At 36.7% G+C, this 14,320-nt stretch overlaps 1 protein-coding gene across 1 annotated transcript in view; it reads right to left on the minus strand.

Annotated features, from left to right (window-relative positions):
- The window catches only part of BEND6 (BEN domain containing 6), a 34,275-nt gene extending 33,346 nt beyond the window's left edge, over window positions 1–929 (minus strand). The window contains exon 1 of the mRNA XM_047101407.1: window positions 810–929. Coding sequence (XP_046957363.1) covers window positions 810–929 — 120 coding nt within the window. The remainder of the gene's footprint in view (window positions 1–809) is intronic.
- Between the last annotated feature and the right edge of the window lie 13,391 nt (window positions 930–14,320).

Raw genomic sequence — 14,320 nt, forward strand, 5'->3', positions numbered from 1 at the left:
GCAAATTTTGGTGATTTACTAACTTTCTTAGTATAAAGGTAAACAATTCCATTACCAGGGTTTTGGAACAGCCTAGTTTTGCTAGAGGCTGTGTTGTACGCCTATGACAGTGTGTCAAATGCCAGACCATCCTGAATGCCCCTAGACACCATCCCCGGAGGACCAAAAGATATTTTAAACTATGAGAATGTATAGTATGTATTTAAAAAATTGTATAAGAATACATGCACATAAACACTACATGTATTATAAAGGCATACACAAATATATATATTGCAAGGACACACAAATAAAAAGATCCAGAATAAACACACTGATAGATTGTCCAAAGCATAAGAGGAGTATGGGAGTGGGGAATTCCAATCAAAAAGGAATAAACGAATAAAAATAAGAAAGGATCCTAGACCAAACCAGTGATGAACGTGGGCCACAAATTGGAGTTACAAAAGAAAAGAAACTGAATCCTAAAGAGATATCTCAATTTCTTCAGTACTTTTTGAGAGGAAAAATAGTTTCTGACAGTTTGCTGCTCTTTCATTTCCCAGAATATGAGGGAAAGTTTGAACAATGGCATAATTGGTCATACTTATATGGAAGGAGGTAAAATGACTTTTGAGTAAGTTTTTCACTCAACTTGTTCAACATCACAAAGAGAACAGGGCATTTTATTCCCTTAGTTGAATAAAGAATTAAAGGGAAGCATAAGTTAATAGAAGACGGGAAAGTACTAACTCATACATTATGAAAAGAATTATGGAATTGTGCTGGAGCTAGATACAAAAATGACACTGAGGTAACAGAACACCAACCTGTCCTTTATCCATGTCACTATTTGCATTCTCTGAGTCCATTGTCTCTGTCCTTTTCCTTTTTCCTTTTCTAAGAGCTTGGGTATTCGTAATGTCATCTGTTTGCAAGATCTTCTGCATTTTCTCAAGTAGTTATCAAATATTTTCTGAAATTGTAGGAAGTGGGAGTGCCCATGTAGATGATGCTATTCTGGACGTAGCCCCAACATCAATGTTTTTCCTTAAAAACAAAAACAAAAAGGGATACATAATATATTTAGCAACTATATGTTTCGTAATGGCACTAGCCACTCAAGTAGTACTTTTACTAAATGTTTCTTATCTTTCTCCCACTGACCAATTTATTACACATTTTCATTTGATTCAAAAGTCTTCCAATTTCATCATCACGAGGCTGTCATGTTTCCGTGATGTGACTGATATGCAGTGAGTTGTCACTTATAAAATGAAATAGTGTAAGAAAAATTTCCATTTTTCCAAGTTTTTTCTTGTCAGTCAGTTATGAGGAGTCTAAAAACCAACGTAGAAACATTATAAATTTATGCAAACAGTATTTCACAGGACGAAGTTGTAAAAGGCATTAATAATAGCAGATTTCATCAAGATCAAAATATTCCAAAGGAAATCAATAAGAATTGCTTAAAGGTTTTTTTCTTTTCCTGAAAACCTAGAGTTTTGAGGTGGAAGATTTTCCTTGGTGTAACTTTAAGAATTGTACCATAAAGAATGGAAGAAAAATATATCTCAAAGGCAAAAATACATTTCAAAAAAATTTTTGAGGGATAATCATTTTTTAAAACCTGATAAAGCAGATGATAATTCTTAGGTAGAACAGGGTTGAAATGTTCAAATTTAATTTTTGCTATACACAGATGATATGGTACATTTGGTCTTAGCATCCTTATTACTTGCATATATTGGTTTATTTCTATGAAAAGATATTTAATTATAAATAATAAAACTTTAACTACAGAAGGAAGTGAGCTCAAAGGGACTTCAAGAAATATGTACACTGTTGAGCAGAAGGTAATATATGCTCCTTACCAAATCACACTAAATAATCCTTTTATAATAAATATGGTACTTGTACCTACTTTAAGAGAAATTCATCATTCTCTACTCCAAGTGTGAAATAATATGTGGGATGGTCTTGCCAAAATTGCTTATTGTGACTCTTTGAAAACTTACTTTGTGTTTTCAAATATATGAAGAATACTCAAGCTCACACATGGGACTGGGCTATCATATCTGAACCACAAATATCAGAGATCTTATCAAGCATCAAGCTTTATTAACAATTTCAATTATACAAGCGATCAAGAGGCACAGGTCAAGTAGGGTGCACTCTAGGGCATTTTGTTGGCTTTGTAGGTCCTCTCTTTTCAGATCACATAGGTACTCTGTGGTCTAGAATAAGTGAGGCCTCTACATGAGGTTTGAGGGTCATCTCACACAGTGAGGAGTGTTTAGGTTGTGACACATCACCATTTTATAACCTCAGAGTTCTATACCTCGCGTGACCTTTTCCAGGAAGTTATAAAGCCATAGATTCTAGGTATGTTTGCCATAAGCAATCCTAAATCAAGGATATACAATTAAGAGCATTCCATAGATAAAAATTCCACTGCTAGCAAATATCATTAAACCATTTACCAGGAGCAAGTTTGACAAATATTTTCTGTTAAAGGGGTCACATAGTTTAGGTTTTGCAGGTCAAGAGGCAAAATCGAGGATATTATGTAGTTCTTATATAGCAAAAGAAAAATAAATTTTCACAAAATTTTTATTCACAAAATTGAAAATATACTAATGATAATTGAATACAACTTTTTGTATGACAATTCTAATGAGAATAGAATTTTTAAAACTAAGATCTTGTTTAATTGGGGTTCAAAGTTTTCCTTACCATCAAAATCATTTACAGGTGTTCATTGTTAATGCTGACCTGCAATGACATTTTATAAATTCCAGATCTGAAAATGTCTTTTACACCAATAGTTGCTGTCATATACTGATATTAATCCATGAGTTTGTAATTTTCTTAATTGAGGTAAAATTCACTATTTTAATCATTTCAATTGTATGTTCACTGGTTTTTTAGTATATTCACAATATTGCACAATTATGCTAGGAAAGATAGGATTCGGTAGGCAGAGAGGGAAAGGTTACAACCTGAGGTCCCTGAGTGGGGAAAAACACATTTTAAAACATTTCTTCTGGGAATGTCTGACCTCAAGCAAATTCCCTCAGCTGTAAGTTTCCTCTTAAGAATGTAACAGATACCACCGACTCCCCCTTCAGGTTCCCCTAAGGAATTTGACAATGACAATACCTAACTAAAGGGCTCCTGGGTGGCTCAGTCAGTTAAGCATCCAACTCTTGATTTCGGCTCAGGTCATGATCTCACAGTTCAATGGGTTTGAGCCCTGTATTAGGCTCTGTTCTGACAGTATGGAGCCTCCTTGGCATTCTCTCTCCATCTCTCTGCTTGGGATGCTCTCTCTCTTCTCTTTCTGCCCCTCACCTGCTCCCTTGTGCACTCCTTCTCTCTCTCAAAAATAAATAAACAAAATACCTAATACAAAATGCCTAACTAAAATAAATAAACCATAAAACTTATGTTATATGAAGGATGGTATAACCATAATCTGACTCCTCACACAATGAAGTCGAGCCAATCAGGAATGAACAACCCACCACCTAGTTATCATGCCATTAAGGGTAGAACCTGAAAAGGAACAAGGGAGAAAGGAAAAGGGAGGTGACCAAAACCTTATAAAACAAGGGACCTATAGTAGGCAAGGGACTATAGTGGGAGGGTATTCACTTTCAAATGTCTCCTCTCTGCAAAGAGAGCTTTCATAATATTCTTATTTATACTTATATAGGTAAGATATTCTTAGTTAGGATGTTCTTAATCTTATACTCTAATAAACTTTTGCCTGCTGTTCATTTTATTTTGTGTCTACTTCTTCATTCTTCAAAGCAGCAAGAAAACAAATCCCGGGTATTGAGTTAAAAAAAATCATGTAACACAATCATCCCCAAGATAGTTCATACCTCCCAATATAAGCAAATAATTTTAATTGAGGATATTCATCTCCTAGTAGACTTTTTAAAAAAAATTTTTTTAATGTTTATTTATTTCTGAGACAGAGAGAGACAGAGCGTGAGTGGAGGAGGGGCAGAGAGAGAGGGAGACACGGAATCTGAAGTAGGCTCCAGGCTCCCAGCTGTCCGCACAGTGCCCGACGCGGGGCTTGAACTCATGAACTGTGAGATCATGACCTGAGCTGAAGTTGGTCACTCAACCGACTGAGCCACCCAGGTGCCCCTCCTAGTAGACTTTTATAGAATTCTACTAAATTCTTTTGATATTTGCCTTTAGTGTGCGACTCCATTGCAACAATTAATTACTTCCAATTAAAGGTTAGGTGGAAGCTCCTCGTTGCACAGTTAAATGTATTTTGAAATAGGTTTTTGCATTTCTTTGCATTTTCTTTGCATTCATTGAAGTCTGAGACACAATACTGGAACTGTAATTTGAACTGGAAAATTACATCTGGTGTAAATCTGAATGGGGATGAACATCTCATTTCTTGTTTTAACTTATGGCAGCAGGGGAAGTGTATAAAGTAGCTGGAGACATTACGTATGAGTGACATATTTGTTGTTATTGAAATGAATTTACCTGAGTGTAAGTTTTGCATGTAAGTACATGTTTTGTCTTACAATTTTGTCTTGTAGTTTATTAACAAATTCATTAAGAAACATTCAGTCTGCAGCAAAAGCTAATTTCCCTTAGCCATTCAGGATTCCAAAAGCCATTCAGCCTTCCATAGGAGTGGTTGAGGGCAGTTCTCATTCACAAAAAATTTCAGTCTTGGCCCTGAATTCAAACATTTGCAGTGAAACTTCACCATTGCTAAGGTTACTGAAATGCTGTACAGCAGGGCAAGTTAGAATATTCAACTTCTACTTCTGAAAAAACTCATGGAACTGATGATGGCCAAGTCCACAAGAATGAAATTCACCATTGACACTATTGGTTCAATAATGATAATGATATTTTCACAAATTGCAAAATGATCTTAAAATTATAAGAAAATGCAAAAGATTGGGAATGGCCAAAACAATCTTGAAAAAGAAGAAACTTGGAATATGCTCACTTTCCAATTATAAATCTTACTACAAAGCTACAGTAATCAAGACAGTGTGGTACTGGGGCACCTGAGTGGCTCAGTCGGTTGAGCATTCATCTGACTCTTGGTTTCAGCTCAGGTCATAATCTCACAGTTTCATGGGTTTGAGCATTGGGTCAGGCTCCACGCTGACAGTGTGGAGCCTGCTTGGGATTCTCTGTCTCCCTCTCTCTCTGCCCCTCCCCTATTCATGCCGTCTCTTTCTTAAAGTAAATAAACTTAAAAAAAAAAGTGTGGTACTGGCATAAGGATGGACATATAAATCATTAGAGTAGAATTGAGAATCCTGAAATAAACCTTTTACATCTATGGTCAATTGATTTTTTTTTTTAATTTTTTTTTTCAACGTTTATTTATTTTTGGGACAGAGAGAGACAGAGCATGAACGGAGGAGGGGCAGAGAGAGGGAGACACAGAATCGGAAACAGGCTCCAGGCTCTGAGCCATCAGCCCAGAGCCCGACGCGGGGCTCGAACTCACGGACCGCGAGATCGTGACCTGGCTGAAGTCGGACGCTCAACCCACTGCGCCACCCAGGCGCCCCAGTGGTCAGTTGATTTTTGACAAGGAGGCAAAGACAATTAAATGTGGAAAGAAGAGTCTTTGCAACAAAAGGTACTGGAACAACTAAATATTCATATGCAAAAGAGCACATCTTACCTCACACAATACACACAAATTAATTCAAAATTTACATTTAGATCATAGACCTAAAAGTAACTAAAACTATAAACTGTTAGTAGCAAACACAGGAGTAAATTTTGTGATCTTGGGTTAACCAATGATTTTATAAATATGACAACAAAACCATTATCTTCACCATCTTGATGAGACCATCAAGAAAGTAAAAAAGGCAACCCATGCAATGGAAGAAAATATTTGAAAATAGATCTCATAAGGGGCTTGTATACAGGATACATAAATAACTCTTACAATGCATTTATAAAGAGACAATCCAGTTTTTTAAATGGGCAAAGGATTTAAACAGGCATCACTTCAAGGAATATATACAAATAGCCAATAATCACACAAAAAAGATGGCCAATGTCATTAATCATTACAGAACTGCTCATAAAAACTATGATGAGATGTCCCTTCATACCCACTAAGATGGCTATAATAAAGACAGCAAATAATAAGTGTTGGAAATTGGAACCCTTATACACTGCTCGTGGGATTGCAAAATGGTGCAGGCATTTTGGAAAAGTCTGGCAATTCCCCCAAAATTTAAACATTGAGTCATCCTGTAACACATCAATTCTACTCCTAAGTATATACCCAAGAGAAATAAAAAACATATATCCACACAAAAACTTGTATCCAAATGTGCATAGCTATATTATTCATAATAGCTAAAAAGTAAAAAACAAAAAACAAATGCCTATCAACTTATGAAGAAATAGATAAAATGTAGCATATCCCTAGAGTGAAATATTATTAGGCAATAAGAAATAAAGTTCTGATGCTACAATATGTATGACCCTTGGAAACATGCAAAGTAGAAGACACCAGTCACAAAAGATCACACATTATGTGATTCCATTTATATGAAATCTCAAGAATAGTCAAATTTATAGGGACAGAAAATAGATTAATGGGTTCTTAGGGATAAGAGATTGTGGCAAGGAAGGAGATATGATTGCTAATGCATATAAGAATACCCTTTCATGTAGAGAGAACAAAAATGTTTCTTAAAAATTGGATTGTGGTGATGGTTGTGCAGCTCTGTGAATATACAAATAATATTGAATTGTAAACTTCAATTGGGTAAATTGTAAGGTATGTAAATAATATTTTAATAAAGCTATCTTAAAAAGCATGGAATATGTTCAAAATATTTTCTGTGAAGTACCTGCTGATAAATTATAAAATGAATGACAGTAGCTTTAAACACCTTATATTTTCACGAGTTTGTAAATTTTTCCAGTGAAACCTTTTTCTGCTGCACACACATTTCTACCACCATCAATTGTAACACATCTTAGTAGATTCCACTTCAGGTTGTACTGAATCATTGTTTTCCCAGCCTCTTTGAAAATATTCTCTCCTGTGGTTGTTTCACAAAGAGTATTTATAGAGGCTAATTTGTCAGTCACTCTAAATTCAGCAATTCCTCCCAAATAAACAAGAACAACTGAGCAGTATCAGTAGCATCTGTTGAAATCATCAAGTGCCAAGAAAAACTCAGTCATTTGCCTTGTTTTTATTTTTATTTTTTTAAATTAAAACAATTCTTTTTTTTTTTTGAGAGAGAGAGAGAGAGAGAGAGAGAAAGAGAGAAAGAGAAAGAGAGAGAGCATGAGTGGGGGAGGGGCAGAGAGAGAGGGAGACACAGAATCAGAACCAGACTCCAAGCTGTCAACACAGAGCCTGACGCTGGGCTTGAACTCATGGACCGCGAGATCATGACCTGAGCCAAAGTTGGACACCCAACCAACTGAGCCACCCAGGAGCCCCTTATTTGCCTTGTTTTTAAATTGATTATTATGTTGTCCCCAATGTTCTCAGTTCTTTGAACACCTGTTTTTTGCTGAAAGTCTAATGGTCTTAAGTAAGTTTATTTTCTGGGCACATGTCTTCAGCTACTGGCATGATCTGTAAATGGTTTTCCTTGCTTGGATATCAAATGAACCACTCAGAAACTTATTTTGGTTGCATTTTCACTTCATTTTGTTTCATTTGATTGTTTAGTAAGCTCTATGCCAAATGTGGGGCTTAAACTCATGACCCCAAGACCAAGAGCTGCATGTTCTATTGACTGAATCAGACAGGAACCCCCCATTTCTTACTTTTGTGAAGAAATTCTACTGGGATGAGATATTTCATTTTACATTTTCTAATTTTTCTGACTGTTGCTGTCGTGTGAATTGTGAATATTGGGACGAATGCTTAGTTTGGTAACGTTGACATATATCATGTTCTTTTAGCACACCTATGGTGTCACTGTATCATAAATGCAATGCTTTGCCCAATTTGATGACAAAATAATCCACACTCCACTCTGCTTTAAAAGCATGAAACACCCGGGGGGGGGTGCTGGGTGCCTCAGTTGGTTCAGTGTCTGATTTGGGCTCAGGTCATGTTCTCATGGTTCCTAAGTTCAAGCCCCTCCTCCAGCTCACTGCTGTCAGATCCTCTGTCTCCCTTTCTCTTTGCCCCTCCCCACTCATTCTCCCCACCCCCCTCAAAAATAAATAAGCATTTAAAAAAAAGCATGTAATACTTGGGGCGCCTGGTCAGTTAAGCATCAGATTCTTGATTTCTGCTCAGGTCATGATCTCACAGTGGTTAGATTAAGCGCTGCTTAGGGCTCTGCACTGAGTGTGGAGCTTGCTTAAGCTTCTCTCTCTTCTTCTCCCTCTGTCCTTCCACCACTTGTTCTCTCCCTCTCTCTCTCTCTCTCTCTCTCTGTCTCTCAAAAAGAAAAAAACCTGAAATGCAGTTTTCTCTCTTTTTCTTTTTTGACATGATTGTCATGCACTGGTAATAAAAAATAAATAAAATAAAATGCCTTGGTATGACAATATGCATGACACTAAAACACTGTGAAGTTATTGTAACTGCATTACTGTGATTTGTGGGGTACTGAGCAGCAGTACAAAATGATGAGATTGCCTCGTATAGTTTCTGTCACAGCAACTCAACTCTGTCCTCATAGCATGAAAGCAGCCATAATAATACGTAAACATGTAAGTGTGGATATGTTCCAATAAAACTATTTATGAACACTGAAACTTTAATTTTATATGATTTTCACATATTATGATATGTTATGCTTATCTTGATTTTTTTCAACGATGTAAAAATGTAAAAAGCATTCTTAGCTTACAGGCTGTACAAAAATAGGTGGCGAGCAGATGAGCATTAGTTTGCTGAACGCCATAGGGGCTCAGTTACAGTATTTAAATGCAGTTTAAACCGTGTCACCTGCTTTCTTTTCTTCCATCTTCACTTCTTTTCCTGTAGAACAAGCCAGCTGCTTTAACTTTTCTCTCCTCAGTGCCTTACTTCACTGTACATTATTACTAATAAATTAAGATCAGTACTTGAGAGACATAATACGTACATAGAAGATCCTACGGCAAATCGTTATTATTTGATAAAACTGAATTTTGCCAGATATAACTGATACAGACCTGTTAAGTATCATTTAGTGATGGTAACGGATATTAGACTCCGAGGTCACTGGGGTTGAGGATAACTCCAGGATGGAGGGAGGGGGAATGGGGAGTTACTGTTTAATGGGTATAGACTTTCAGTTTTGCAAGATGAAGAGTTCTGGAGATGGATGGTGGTGATGATCACACGACAATGTGAGTGTATTTAATGCCTCTGAATTATATACCTTAAAATGGTTAAGATGGTAAAGTTTATGTTATGTGTTGTAAACACAATAAGAAAATTGGAGAAAGTTAGTTTACAAAAACGTTGCTTTTGTAATAACCTTACCTGTAATAAAATTTTCTCCTGCTAATATGACTTTTTTATATATAATTTATTGTCAAATTGGTTTCCATGCAACACCCAGTGCTCATCCCAACAGGTGCCCTCCTCAATGCCCATCACCCACTTTCCCCTCTCCCCCACCCCCCATCAACCCTCAGTTTGTTCTCAGTTTTTAAGAGTCTCTTATAGTTTGCCTCCTTCCCTCTCTGTAACTTTTGTCCCCCCCTTACCCTCCCCCCTGGTCTTCTGTTAAGTTTCTCAGGATCCACATAAGAGTGAAAACATATGGTATTTGTCTTTCTCTGTATGACTTATTTCACTTAGCATAATACTCTCCAGTTCCATCCACATTGCTACAAATGGCCAGATTTCATTCGTTCTCATTGCCAAGTAGTATTCCATTGTATATATAAACCACATCTTTTTATCCATTTGTCAGTTGATTGACATTTAGGCTCTTTCCATAATTTGGCTATTGTTGAGAGTGCTGCTATAAACATTGGGGTACAAGTACCCCTATGCCTCAGCACTCCCGTATCCCTTGGGTAAATTCCTAGCAGTGCTATTGCTGGGTCATAGGGTAGATCTATTTTTAATTTTTTGAGGAACCTCCACACTGTTTTCCAGGGTGGCTGCAGCAGTTTGCATTCCCACCAACAGTGCAAGAGGTTTCCCGTTTCTCGACATCCTCTCCAGCATCTATAGTTTCCTGATTTTTTCATTTTAGCCACTCTGGTGTGAAGTGATATCTCAGTGTGGTTTTGATTTGTATTTCCCTGATGAGGAGCGACATTGAGCATCTTTTCATGTGCCTGTTGGCCACCTGGATGTCTTCTTTAGAAAAGTGTTTATTCATGTTTTCTGCCCATTTCTTCACTGCATTATCTGTTTTTCAGGTGTGGAGTTTGGTGAGTTCTTTATAGATTTTAGATACTAGCCCTTTATCCGATATGCCATTTGCAAATATCTTTTTCCATTCCGTCAACTGCCTTTTAGTTTTGTTGATTGTTTCATTTGCAGTGCAGAAGCTTTTTATCTTGATGACGTCCCAATAGTTCATTTTTGCTTTTAATTCCCTTGCCTTTGGAGATGTGTCAAGTAAGAAATTGCTGCGGCTGAGGTCAGAGAGGTTTTCTCCTGCTTTCTCCTTTAGGGTTTTGATGGTTTCCTGTCTCACATTCAGGTCCTTCATCCATTTTGAGTTTATTTTTGTCAATGGTGTAAGAAAGTGGTCTAGTTTCATTCTTCTGCATGTTGCTGTCCAGTTCTCCCAGCACCATTTGTTAAAGAGACTGTCTTTTTTCCATTGGATATTCTTTCCTGCTTTGTCAAAGATTAGTTGTCCATACATTTGTGATCCAATTCTGGAGTCTCTGTTCTATTCCATTGGTCTATGTGTCTGTTTTTGTGCCAATACCATACTATCTTGATAATTACAGCTTTGTAGTAGAGGCTAAAGTCTGGGATTGTGATGCCTCGTGCTTTGGTTTTCTTCTTCAATATTACTTTGGCTATTCAGGGTCTTTTGTGGTTCCTACAAATTTTAGGATTGCTTTTTCTAGCTTCGAGAAGAATGCTGGTGCAACTTTGATTGGGATTGCTTTGAATGTGTAGATCGCTTTGGGTAGTATTGGCATTTTTACAATATTTATTCTTCCAATCCATGAGCATGGAATGTTTTTCCATTTCTTTGTATCTTCTTCAATTTCCTTCATAAGCTTTCTATAGTTTTCAGCATACAGAGCTTTTACATCTTTGGTTAGGTTTATTCCTAGGTATTTTATGCTTCTTGGTGCAATTGTGAATGGCATCAGTTTCTTTATTTGTCTTTCTGTTGCTTCATTATTGGTGTATAAAAATGCAACTGATTTCTGTACATTGATTTTGTATCCTGCGACTTTGCTGAATTCATGTATCAGTTCTAGCAGACTTTTGCTGGAGTGTTTTGGTAATATGATTTAAAGAGTAAATCCTCAAGTTTCCTCAAAAACACACAATTCTTTCAAGACCAACCAGAAGGGACATATCAAACCTCTTTTAGAATGACTACTTTTCAGGAGACTTCAGGCCAATATTCTGTTACACCATCTACAAACAGATGATTCAATGTTTATATTACCTGCCAATTAGCAAGTTCAGAAGGAATATTGTGAATTTGGTATTAAGCACTCTTAGTTCCTGATAGTAGAAGATTCACCTAGTAGTTATCTGCCCTTCTTTATTTTTTATTTTTTGTTAGAAGAAATCATTTCATTAACTCCCTAGATAGTACATGTAGAATGTGAAATTAAACATAAGCACAGCCATGAGTACACCTATGATATGTGGTTGGTTGAACAATATAAGTCAGTGGCTTTCAACCTTTTTTGGAGGCTTTACATTTTGTTCTGGGAAACAAACACACAAAATTAAAAGAAAATTTCATGAAACACTCTCACCCTTACTATATGTGATACACTCTCTCCATTTCTAGTCTATTTACTATATTGTTTTATTTTTAAAAGTGCTGATCATAGCATATTAAATTGATTTCACAGCTCACTAATAGGTTATAGCTCATAGTATGAAAAACAATGTTTTAAGCAACATCCAAATTATGAAAAACATACTATCTACAAAATGAGGCATAGAGAAAGGGTAGCTTTATAACTAAAGAAAGCAAATGAAGTTAATAAAAATATAAACTCTTAATGCATTTAGGTTTACTTTTAATAAGTTGATATAGTTAATATCGGAATTCAAAAGGCAAAAGCCCACCTCTGAAATTGTAATAAACAAAAGTCACCAAATTTAAGAAAAATAGATGAATATCAAAATATAATTCAATGTAATTCTCATTGGCCTTTGAATCGCAATATAAATTCTCTATTATGAACTGAATAAAAAATGTGAAAGGCAAGTACAGCACTATAGTAAAGCCTAGTTGCCCTTACATAATTTTCAAAAGTTTCAGATTGTTTTCTATACATATCAGTTTTGGAATGTTCAGACATAAAATGTCCTTTGCACTACCCAGGTCAGAATACGGGCTGAAGTGTTCCCTCTAAATGAGTTCCAAAGTTCCAAGAAGATGGTGCCAACATAATTCTAAATATTCACAGGTCAGTTTAATGTTCTCTGTGAAATGGGCTCCCAGTTTCAACTCAGCCTCTAGTAAAGTGGGACATAGGGGAGGAAGATCCATAGTATTTTTAGAAAATTATATATATGCTAGAGGAAGAGAAATCAAGATCAGAATGGCTTCTCCTGCAATACCCACAACACTCTATGAGCAAAACTGGGGTTTGTATGCCTTTCTCATCAAAGTGCTCTTGATTTCTGCATAGAAATGACTAGGTTGTACTAATGTCCAATAGGGAGCTTTTCAACTCACTCTTTTTACTCCTTCCATTTCCAAAGAACATCTAACCCATTTTCAATTTCCAAGTTATTCCAGCAATATCCTGATTAAAAAGATGATCAATATACTTTAGGATGATTCAGCAACACAGCCAAACTATAATGACATTACTTAGACTAGACTGAAGACTACGTGTGAGCCTAGGAAATGTAAAATATGTTTGAAGGACTATATACCTGAAACATTTTTAACTTTCCATGATGGGAAAAGAAAAAGACAATCCTACAGGCCCAGGGTTTGCAGAAATACTTTTAATAAAACTAATTTAACTAGTAAGCAGTGATACCATGCAATGGCATCTATGTAATCACTATCTAGGAAAGGAATTAATTTTGGTCACCCTACTGCCCTATATGACATCCTGCCCTATATGACATTTCTCCAATCCTGTCTCCTTCATTTAATAACAATAAAAATACAGCTAACATTTACTGAGTGCTTACTATACATAAGGTACTGTGCTAGCATTTTACCTCTACTATCTCATTTAATTCTCATAGTAGTTCTCTAGGATATGTACAATTATAATTCATACTTGACAGATGAGGAAACTGGGTTTCTAGTGGACCCTGACAACCACTCCTAATTGCTAACTCGTAAGCAGGCTAAAGAAGGTCTCTAGAGCCAGAACTTAGAAACTAATCATCAAATCACCTTGCAAAAGATTCCGTTAACTCCAGTAACTAGGTTTTTTGCTTTCTTTGCTTGACTAAGTCCTTTAAAGTGTCCTCCTTGCTGAAGTTTCTGCTTTGTAGTCCCATTCCCTGAGAGACAAGTCTTGACCTGCTTCTTAGGACTGTAGTCCTGCTCAGACACAAGTTCTGGAGACCCTCCCTTTATCCCTCCATCTCCCTTCTCTAGCCATCTCTATTCTGCTGCCTAATTAGGAAGCTGACCTGTTTGGGCTTCTTATCCTCTTCCCAGTTGGATTTAGCCAGTGGGGTGTCCAAACAGGAGATCAAAGGGAAGGAGGACAAAGAGTCAAAGAGAATTTAACCTCTTGCCTCCTTTCTTATGGGGTTATCTCAGACTTTTATAGTAGCTTTGTCTATATGATCTTCTCCTTTCATATTGGAATACCATTTCTTTTCCTTTCCCTTTGAGCCTATGTCTGTAAACATTTCCATTATGACTAACCCTGGGGTACAGCATTGTTCCTTTTGGTTTCCCCACACCCAGCTGTTATGGTCTGAATGGGTGCCCTCCACATACATTCGCCCCCCACCCAAATTTGTATTTTGAAATCCTACCCCACTTAGGTCACGGTATCAGGTGATGGGGCCTTTGGGAGGTGATTAGGTTATGATGGGGAGCACTCCTGAATGGAATTAGTGCTCTCATATAAAAGGCTTCAGAGAGATCCTTATCCCTTCTACCAAGTGAGAAGTCAGCAGTCTGCATCTTGGAAGAGGGTCTCACTAGAACCTGATCATGTTGGCCCTCTGATCTTGGACTTCCAGCCT

The sequence above is a fragment of the Lynx rufus genome, unplaced genomic scaffold (assembly GCF_022079265.1).
Source record: "Lynx rufus isolate CCGP_SWC_20201006 ecotype Redwood Valley unplaced genomic scaffold, mLynRuf1.p SCAF_6, whole genome shotgun sequence".
Classification (NCBI taxonomy): domain Eukaryota; kingdom Metazoa; phylum Chordata; class Mammalia; order Carnivora; family Felidae; genus Lynx; species Lynx rufus.